Raw genomic sequence first — 10,878 nt, forward strand, 5'->3', positions numbered from 1 at the left:
ATCTAGGCAACAGTTTTCCTTCTGATGAATTTTTGATAAAGCTGCACAAGGATAGAGGCTGAAAGGCAAGGCAGAGTTTTTGACAGTCTGTGATGTTGGAAAGATGAAAATTGGGGTCTACCAAGGAGGGGGACCTTAGGAAGCAACCCAGGCTGTCAGGTGAGACAACAGGAGGCCTGTACCCTAGAAGTGAGGACAAAGCAGAGGTAGTCTGAGCCTTACAAAGATTGCTAACCAGCTGTGGTCAGTTCAGTCCCTAACAGGATTGAGGTGATCTGCTCTCCTCCACTAATGGCTGAAGGAGTGGGTGAGTCCTCTCTGGGAGGAGAGAACCCAGCCTCTATAATGTTTCATTCTTGATATATAGAATTCAATAAAAAAATTACCAGTTGAGAAACAGACTATGAGAAAAACAAAATAATAGAAGTAGACCCAAAGATGATAAAGATACTGGAGTTTCAGATATTTAAGTAATTGTGATCAATACATTCAATAAAATAGTCGACAAGATAGAGAATTTTGCCAGAGAACTAGAATCTATTAAAAAGAATCAAATTGAAATTCTAGATATGAAAAACGCTACTGAAATTAAGTGCTCAATAGATTGTTTTAACAGCAGATTAGATACAACTAAAGAGAGAATTAATGAGCTGAAGTCTAGGTCAGTAGAAAAATCCATACTAAGGGACATCTGAGTGGCTCATTCGGTTAAGTGTCTGCCTTCAGCTCAGGTTATGATCCCAGAGTCCCGGGATCAAGTCCCTCATTGGGCTCCTTACTCACTGGGGAGCCTCCTTCTCCCTCTGCCTCTGCCTGCCACTCCCCCTGCTTGTGCACCCCCCCTCTCTCTCTCTGACCAATAAATAAATAAAATCTAAAAAAAAAATAAAAGAAAAATCCATACTAAGTCATACTGAGTAAAAAGAATTGACGGGTACAGAAAACAGCATGAGGACATATGGCTCATGGGGAGACATTCTAACATCAGAGAACCAGAGGAGGAATAAAGGAAAAAGGGGGTAGAGGCAGTATTTGAAGGCTGAGAATTTTCCAGAACTGATGAAAGCCATAAGCAACAGGTTTAGGAAGTATTATGTATCCCCAGCTAGATAAATTAAAGGAAAATCACACTGGCCACAAGAGAGTAAAACTGCTGTAAACCAAGGCAAAGAGAAAAATCCTAATATCAGCTATAAATAAAAGATGATAGACTGCCTGTCTTTTCGAAGAAGCAGTGATATAACCTACAAAAACTCTATAGGTTACAACATAACTTAATGGTAAAATACTGAATGCATTTTTGCTTAGTTCAGGAACATGACGAGTCTACCAATCACGACTTCTCTTCAACTCTGTGAAGTTCCTAGATAATGCAATGTGACCAAAAAAAGAGAGGAAGGGAGGGGGAAAAAAGGAAGGAAGGATGGATTTAAAATAAACAAAACTGCCTTTTGTCACAGGCAACCTGCTTATATACGTAGAAAATCCAAAAGAATCAAGTCATATTATTATAATTAATAAATTTAGCTAAGCCTAGTTTTAAGAACAATATGCAAAGATCAATTGTAATTTAATATTCCACCAATAAACAATTAAAAAATAAAAATTTTAGGCTATGCCATTTGCAGTCGGTTCACAAACATCAAATATGTAGGAATAAATCTATCAAAATATGTATAAAGCCTCTACACACAACACTACAAAACATTATTGAGAGAAAGTAAGTGGGATCTAAACAAATGAAGGGATATCTGATGCTCATGGATTAAAATATCAAGTATTGTAAAGATGTTAGTTATCCCACAATTTATCTGTAGATCTAATGCCATCACAAAAGCAATTCTAGGAGTGTGTTGAAGTGTGTATATGTATGTAAATTTATGCAGAAATGCAGAGATAAGAATAGCTATCTTGACAAAAAAAAATCAAAGCTGGAGAAGTTAAACTACTAGATACCAACACTCATTAAAAAGCTGTAGTAATTAAGACAGAGTGGGATTATTGCAGTAAAAATAGACAAGTAGACCAATGGAAATGAGGCCAGAAACAGATCCACATGTATACAGTCACTTCATTCATTGCAAGTCACCCACTGTCTTCAAGCCTTAGTTTCCTGTTCTGGAAATACGCTTCATACTAGCGCCTACCACATACGGTTTAAATATTATGTGTCAAAAGGACTCAGATATTACACTACAGAGGTTAGCACATACGCAAGGGACATAGCAAGTGTCCGATAAAATCTAGCCAGTATTAATATTACCATTGTGACTGCCACTATTATTGTGATTATCACTACTGCTATCATTACTGTTCATTTTTCTCTGTTTTTCAATGTGATTATCTGGAAGTGAGGAATGGATGGACATTCGTTGTGGTTGGCAGCAAGGAACATTTGGGGTAACACAGAAGGGTAGGAGAGTGTCGATTCTTAGCCTACCTGGAAAAAGAATGGGATCAGGGAGATCAAGCTCATGATTCAGTCAAGGTTGCCTTAGAAACTGGAATGGGATTTGGCCTACCACCAGAGTGATGTGGCCACACAACTGTAGTACACATTTGTTAGTAAACATTTATTAAGCTTCTAAAATGACTTGTGTATATATGTGTTTGTAAGGATATTTGAAAGCATGTATATGTGTCTAAGCCACTTGTAAAAACACTGTGTAGACATGAAGTTGGTTGTGTCTTCTCCCATCTGAATCATAGCCAGGAATCTGATGTTTAGACGGAATATTAAAAGATTTGATTCTCTTCTGATGGCACTTCCTATAAAAGATTTGATTCTGTAACTTTAGATGAAAAGTTTATTTCATAGCCTCTTTAGGTAAGCCTCGTTGTTCATTTTGTAACAGAGGCCACAGAGTCTCTGAAGACAGGGAGATAAGGAGATATTTAATTCTTTTCACATTCATATCCTAGACAGTGCCTCCTATTTCATAAAGTGGGTTGCCGCTGTATGGTGTCTGGTGTTATTTAGCTGAAAACTTGCCCGTTCTTCTAGCTATTTAGTATCTCTAATCCTCCCAGGTTCCAGTCCACATGGCATTTGCGTCCTGTCTTCCCCTCCCATTGGCCCCCCCACACCCTCTTTCACTCCCTAGAGGGAAGACTCTAAGACCTTCCGCTGCTTTGAAACACTTCCGCTGGCTGGTGAGAGACTGTTCTCTGCAGCTCATTTTCTCATCTACGACTTCTATTCGGATGACTTTAGATAAGGTTATTTGCCCCCTGAGTTCCATCTGCAACAAGGGATTGGGGTTGAAATGATGGGAGTCAAACTCTCAGCGGTTTTTCATCAGGGTGGGGTTGGAGGCAGCTATTACTGGTATTGATGAGGGTCACCCAGCCAGGAGGCTAGCATCCAAGTTTTTCGTTTCTCAACCTCATATGCTTTTCGAAGACAGGATTTGGTACTCAGTCTTCCTCACTCTGTCTAGATTTGGTCAGGACCCTGCCCACTGCACGTCTGTGACTGCGTTTAGAAGGCCCAGCTGAAGGTGCCTTTCCCCCCATTGCTGGCCCCAGGTCACTGATAAAAGCTCCAGGCCAGACCCTGCTCGAAGGAGGGGAGCGGGAGGTGCCCTCTCACCCGAGAGTCCGCCTGCGCACCTGGCACCATGGGAATGTACCTGCCCTGCCTCCCAGAGAGGGTGTGGTTCTGCTTGCCCCTGGGAGCAGCCTTAGAGAGCAGTTAGTAGCTGAGGCTGAGTGAGGAACAGAGAGCTCCTGCTGCTCCTCTTCCTGCAGCCCCCCCCTGCGCTCCCCGCCAGGCGGAAGTCCGGACTCCATGAAGCACAACGCTTCAACTGAAACGTGCTGTTGGGTACCTACCACTATGAGCTGCTCAGTGTGCGTGAAGCCCATCGGGATTGCCCCAACGCGCGTTTCTCTTCAAGTCCAGCCCCAGAGACTCTTCCTGTAGGCCCGACCAGCAATTCTGGGCTGTGTCAAGTCTTTGTTTTAGATGTACGGGTCTTTCTAACAATTTGATTGTCATCTGAAAGAGAGAATCTCTTGCCTCTTACCTCTAGATCTGCATGTGACTTCAAAAGTGTTGCTGACAGGACTTACTGGGGGAAAATGGATAGTGGCAGCTCCTCAGGCTCGTCAGGACATGGGCTCCTCCAGTTACAATTCCAGCCAGGGCCTCGGGTACCAGGTCCTCTACAAGTCAAGAGCTGTCTTTGAGTTCTCTCCTTGAGTGGCTCTAAACCTGTGTTGGAGACATGCTCCCTTATTTCTGGGAGACCCTTTCTCCTACCCAGCTACTTGGCTGACACCTCGCAGAAAAGGACACAATGCTGGAAGTGCTCTCTGAATGAGACAGGGGTTGTGGGGGAGTCCCCTAAATCAGAAGGAACAGGAAGCTGAATTGCCAAAAGAATTATTATCATCCTAATAAAATGAAGCCCATGATTTGCATTCCAGGTCCTTCAACTATTCTATGGGAACCCGGGCATTTTCCCATGACAGTATTTTTATCCCTGATGGGGGAGCAGAAAGTGAGCAGACAGTTCAAGCAATGTCACAGGACAACATCCTGGGCAAAGTCAAAACTCTTCAGGTAAGACAGCTTGAGATTGGCAAGTCAGACTTAGGAGGGGGCCCGCGATGGTGGGAAGTGGGAAGTGGGAAGTGGGAACATCCCGAGAGTGGCCTTGAGTAAGGGATCGGGAGATCCAAGGGGAGCTTCTGGTGGGAATTTTTGCTCTCTCAACCCTGACTCTGTTCTCTGGAAGCCTTCTGTCCACCTGGGAGAGGTTACGTCACCACCATTGTACCCACCTGCATAACAACTCCACTCCTGTTCTGTCGAGTTGTTCCCTCATTTTTAACTGCATGTCATGAGGACAGGTACCCAAGAGAAGCTGCAGGACTTGGTGGGAGGGGAGAGTTGGAAATGTGGCCCATAATCCCTGAACACAGGGTTGACTGTTAGCTGAGGGCATGCACAGCACATCTCCATACTTGGACAGTGAATGGTAAGACTCTATTATTTGCCGTATTTGTAAATCTGGCTCCCCCTGAGCCACCCTGTCTTGGAGGAATGCCGGGCAGCTCTTAAACCTCCCTCCTGTTCATGCTGCAGAGCCGGGCAGTTTTCCTCTATAAAATTGACTCCGGTGGTAACTCCTTAATAATGAAGATATAATAAAACAATTACTCACTAAATGTGATTGAGATCATGGGAAATCCAGGGAAAGCAAGAGGAGCAGAGACACCTGGGATCTGACTGTGTAGGTTTGCCTGATAGCCTGGTAGAATTCACTCACCTGACAGAAGTGCCCAAGCAAGCACTTCTCTGAGGTGGGAAGGCTTGGAGGAGATCCAAGTTACGAACGGGGGACTCTGGTTTGCTGGTTTCCAACTGTCTGTAAGTCTACAATAACGAATGTATAAATGAATGAATGGGGGGCGGACAGCTGGCTTGAGTAGCTGCCAATACAATGAAGCAGTGTACTCAAAGGAAATTTTCTATTTTCTTGAAATGTTCTTGTTTCTACTGAACATTAGCTATGCATTTTGTGATCTGTGTTTGGTTACATGTCCACACACACTCAGCTGAATATAGCATATGGAAGGCGGGAAAATAGCTAACACCCTGGAACCATACCCGAACGTGCCTGGATCTTTATACCTACTGCCAGCCATGGCCCAGGGCCCCTGTCCTGCTCTCAGAGCTAACGTAGTCCCTTCCTTCAGATTCCAGCATGTCCTAACCAGGTTCTGCTCTTAGTTCTTGCTGGCTGCGCTGCTACATGTGTAGCACGTTTCCTAGGTTGGAGAAGAGGAAGGGGTGGTGATCGCCAAAGAAAACGGTGAACGCCCTCCCCATATTACCTTCCCTTCGTGAAGTCTTTTGATTCCTGGACTGTTATTCCTAAGAAGTTCTGAACTCCTGGCTCATAAATACGCCCTTTCCAAGTGGAGTGACTTCCAGAGTTCAATCCATGAAACAGCTGTATTTTATAAGGGCTTTCGAGGAGCTCTTTAAAAATTAGATACTAGTGTGTTGTCTTAAATGCTGTCTGTGCTAACATCACACCGCATGCCACTGCCCCTCCAGGAAGTGGATTTGGAATTGGGAAAAATATATAATTCTGCACTGCTGAAACTCAATAAAAATATGTGAGTGCCTGTTATTCCAAGTCACGCTGCAAGGCACAAGTTTAAAGAATCAGGTCTCACAATTAAAATGTAAAACAACCAACTTCCCTGAAGCAACAGTTCTATTAACAGAAAGAAAGTTGTGAGGAAAGCAGAATAACTAAGCTGAGTGCTCTCCTTTGGACAGTACCTCCTCATCCGAGGTCTGCCTAATTTTGCTTCTGCTGTGGATTCATAATCTTCCTCACAGCTCTCTAGTTATACTTTTAAAAACTAAAGAGGCTTTGCTCTTTGAGGAGGGAAATGGGGACCATTATCATAGAAAATGTGATTTTTGGAGTGACATTAAGATATAACTGTATCACCCCCAAAAGACTGTGCTTTATTTTTCAGTCGACTAAGCAGTATGTTCCTGGTAAGTCATAGAAATAGTAGTTAACTTTATTAACTTGCATGAATGCTTTGCATTTTTCCATGACAACGTTATGCTGGTATTGATGCTTAGTAAGCAGCATAAAAGACCGCCCCCTCGTAGACTCCAGCATGAAATGAGGGTGTTAGTTATGTCAGAGGCATGTATGTTTTTTATGTTCGATATCGTGTTTGTGTATGTATGTATGTTTATTAAAAACAGAGAGAGGAAAGTCACGGATACCTATTTGACAGTGGACGTCCTGGCAGGCTGATTAGCCACCAGTATTAAGACATTCTTTTGAAATGAGATTTCTATCATAATGCCATCTTGGGGGCGGCGGTGGGGGGGAGCCATTTTTCTCTGGCCTAAGAAACTTCCCAGCCCTTGGAAACCCCAGAACTGTGCGTGTACTGACTGCGTTTGGAAAGATTGCCCTCTAGTGTCCACACGTGGTCATCCCAGCTCGGCCGGCCAGCCGGCCTAACATTGCACCGTGGTGGTCTGTAACCTGTCCACTGAGTGCAGAATGAATGAATGCAGCGTGAATAAGCCTGCATTTTCTGAATCAAGTGAATCTATCACCTGCCAAAATTTCTGTGGCAAATCATTGACCCTTTACAAGAAAAATGACTTTTTTTTTCCTGAGTATAAAAATACTACATGTTTGTAGGGAGAACAAATTCTAATATACAGGAGAGTTATAGGGGCCAGAACAACAGTGATGCCCTTTTTGAAGACCCTACACATAACAGTCAGCTGTTCCATGGCCATAGGTGAAATAAAAATTCTGTGCCCGGCCTTCCCCACCACCTGGCTGTGTGGCCTCCAGGGAAATCATTGAAGCTCTCTGCCCCTCATCATCCCCATCTGAAAAATAAGGGGATGAATATGATGGATGATCTGGCTCCTCCAGTTCTTAAAGTCTGCCATCTGTACGAAATCACTGCTCACCTGCTGTAGCACGGAGTGGTTTGGTAAGCTTCACACTTGGTTGCATTTGGAGCTCAGTGACCTTGATGTTCCTTACAGCTGCCCAGATCACAGACCAGGGAGAGGCCTGCTTATTTCAGATCAGACCCAGGCTATGAAGTGGGTAACAACTGATGATAAAACTCAGACAGGAACATCGGAGTCTAAGCCTGCAGGTGGTTTTTAGAATTATACCACACCTTTGTCAGAAAATGCTAACTCTGTTAGTCCATGGACTATTTAGCCCAGGGGGGAAAGCCTCCATTTTCAGTAGTCGCTGACTCCTGAGGAGCTGGGTTTCACTTAAAAATGCCGAAGTGTCATATGTTGGAGGATTTTGACACCTCATGCTGCTGTCAAGGACACAAAGACTGAATACCCATTCTTAGCTGCTTCTGCATAGAGCAGATGTCTTTAAATCTATATGCTTTTTCTTTTGCCTCTCTTTAAAAATTCATTTTCACTATGGGTGTATCTGTAGTTCACTCAAGAGGACAGCAACTTCATTTTTCCTCTGCTCTGTTCTCACGGCCATGGTCTAAAGGGTAGCTGTGAGAAATCTGGGGGAGCCTAAACACTGGCAGTGTGAGAGCTGCAGAATATGATGTGCTTGGAATTCCCACACCATAGGAAAAAGCCTTATAAATATGGATGTGCATTCCTATAACATCATTCTCTGGCATTCCATATTACAACAAAATGGCCCAATTTGAATGAGTAAAATATAGTCCATTTTAGCTCACATTCCAGTCCTCACAGTAACCCCATTCACAGCTGCAGGCGGCGTGGCCCGTCGCTGTAGGCGCAGTGTCCCCGCTTCGTCCGGCTGTGCTTGCAATGTAGATAAAGGGCTCCTCGGTAGTAGAGAAGGTGGAGGGAATGGTCGTCCAAACAGCTGGTTGTCAGGGATTGCTTCTATCAAAGTTCCTCTCATGACAATGCCTGCGTAGTGGACAGAACTAAAGTCACAAAAAAAGTCACACTGATCCCTACATTCAAGTCACGTGACACCCGAGATTGCCAAATAGGTTTCAGCAGTCACCTTTTAATTGTCGTTAAATCACACAGTGTCTCTACAGCCCTATCTCCTTTGAGTCAGCTGAAGAAAGCCTTGGATCAGGAACCGCAGGGAGGGAAAAATGCAGGTGCAGGAGCCTCGGCCTTGAGAACCTAAGGCTCAGTCACCACGGCCTTGGACCCTAAGGCCTACCCTGGCCTAGTTCTGTGGTCTCATCCCTGACAGCTGCAGGTGTGTGTGTCTAGGAAGGCAGTCCTTTGTCTGGACAGAGAGGCTGCAGCTCAATCCCTGAACTCGGCCAGCATTTCTGTGATGACCTGGGTCCTCCCCTCCTCCATCCCCCGAAGCTCGCAGCCACCAGCCTGAATTTATTTTTTCTAGAGGGATTTTAAACCAGCGGCTTTACAGAAATGCACACTGTTATTCTCAAAGACAACAGCATTGTGTTTCTTTTGCCAGGATGCACATCTCTGTGACGTAAATCATCCCTTCAATACACACACATTCTCATTCCCACCCTCCACCTCTTCTTCCCTCTCTCTCTCCCCACCCTCAACTGGGTACCTGCCGCCAGGCCCACACCCCACGCCCCTGCACCCTCCTCTCGGCTCACCTCTTTGATTTCATTCTCCACTTAGCTCTTAACACCACCCTCTCCACTTCCTAGCTTCGTCCCGTGTGCCCTATTTCTTCTGTTCTCATTCCATCGATTTCCTCTTTCCATTCTCTCGTAGCTTTTCCATTGCTCCATGACAGCCATCCTATCTTTGGAGCTTATTTCCATCTAGGCTGCGATTACATTGTGTCATATGCTTGGTTGTCTCTTAAGCATCAGGGTGGACCAACATCAGTATTTTAAAAGGTGCCCTAATGAAGAAAAATATCAGCATATTCATTCTTTTTTTGTTATGGTGGCAAAAACCCCTAACTGGCATTGACTGTTAGGCCAAGTTCTCCTTGGAAACTCGTTAAAGAATTATTCTTTCTATTATAACTAGAAGAAATACCCTCATTTTAGTCGTTCAGGAGCATTGAGAGATGGCAGACCCTGACAACAGGAGGTCTCAGTCTAAGGGGATTTAGAACACTTTCCAGCTCTCGGCCAACACTCCTAGAGCAGGGATAACTGGTAGACCGAAGGCTGGGCTGGGAGTCCCAGAGGGAGGTCCTGCTAGGGCTTTCACTAGGACACAGGAACCATGCCACCTCCTCTGCCCGCGTCCCGACCCCTCTCCCACAGGTCAGCAGAGTGAGATGGGCCTGTGACTCCATTACACCGTGTCCTCTTGTCTGGCTCCATCGGCTGCTCTAACCGTGCCTGCTTATTGATCTGCTTAGAGTAGATACTAACTGCCGCTTCCTGCTAAACTGGTTTTGAGAAGACACCCTTTTTCAGCCTTCTCCTCCCCAAAACCCTTTCAGGCTGCTCAAGCTGTACTCTGTACTTCACTGGCTGAACTTGGGGCTTTTGATATGTGCTCCTTCCCTGTGGTGCCAGGGGAGCCAGGCTCAGGCTGAAATAGCAGCAGATCAAATACAAGTCCTCTGTCTTTCTGTGCTCCTGACTTGGCATGCTGGGGTGACCTGGGGTGTGGGGAGGGCAGTCTTGGGCTCATCTTTTCCATATCTCTGCAGTCTCACTGTCTACCATGCAGGGCCGAGGGGGAGCTGGGCACGAGCGGGTGGATTTAGTACCCTTGAGGTCAGAAGGGGCATTTCCCTCAAGGGATTCCCCTGCCAGGGAACTTGGGCAAGGTCTTAAAAATGCTGTATCATCTTTATTTCTGCCCCTAGAGGAATAAAGAGGCACAATGTCAAATTTGTGAGAACCTGTGGGATGCGATGCAAATAACACTGACTCTGGTTTTAGGAGACCTGGCCTCAGATCCCTCTGGGGTCACACTTTCTTTCCATAAGCTTGGGCCAGTCACCTCTCCCCACTGGACCTCTGACATTTTTTATAAAATGAGGGGGCTGGACTATGTGATTACTAAGGCTCATTGCGGCTCTATAGGATTAAATATTAGCCAGATTAAAGATAAATATCAGATAATGCATTTTCTTTCTTTCTTTCTTTCTTTCTTTCTTTCTTTCTTTCTTTCTTTCTTCTTCTTTCTTTTCTTTTCTTTTCTCTTTCCTTTCTTTCCTCCCTCCCTCCCTCCCTCATTCACTCCCTTCCTTCCTTCCTTCTTTTCGTCCTTCCTTCTTTCTTCCTTCCTTCCTTTCCTTTCCTTTCCTTTCCTTTTTTCTTTTCTTTTCTTTTCTTTCCATCCTTCCTTCTTTCCTTCCTTCCCTCCTTCCCTCCCTCCTTCCCTCCCTCCTTCCTTCCTTCCTTCCTTCCTTCCTTCCTTCCTTCCTTCCTTCC

General features: G+C 44.8%; 1 protein-coding gene across 2 annotated transcripts in view; it reads left to right on the plus strand.

Annotated features, from left to right (window-relative positions):
- The window catches only part of CRACD (capping protein inhibiting regulator of actin dynamics), a 73,409-nt gene that overhangs the window by 41,044 nt on the left and 21,487 nt on the right, over window positions 1–10,878 (plus strand). For both annotated transcript variants that reach the window (XM_073891721.1, XM_073891722.1), the window contains exon 4: window positions 4,432–4,567. In XM_073891721.1, the coding sequence (XP_073747822.1) occupies window positions 4,432–4,567 (136 nt within the window). The remainder of the gene's footprint in view (window positions 1–4,431; window positions 4,568–10,878) is intronic.

The sequence above is a fragment of the Callorhinus ursinus genome, unplaced genomic scaffold, assembly GCF_003265705.2.
Source record: "Callorhinus ursinus isolate GAN/ISIS: 27379988/994484 unplaced genomic scaffold, GSC_fseal_2.0 scaffold4, whole genome shotgun sequence".
Taxonomy (NCBI): Eukaryota; Metazoa; Chordata; class Mammalia; order Carnivora; family Otariidae; genus Callorhinus; species Callorhinus ursinus.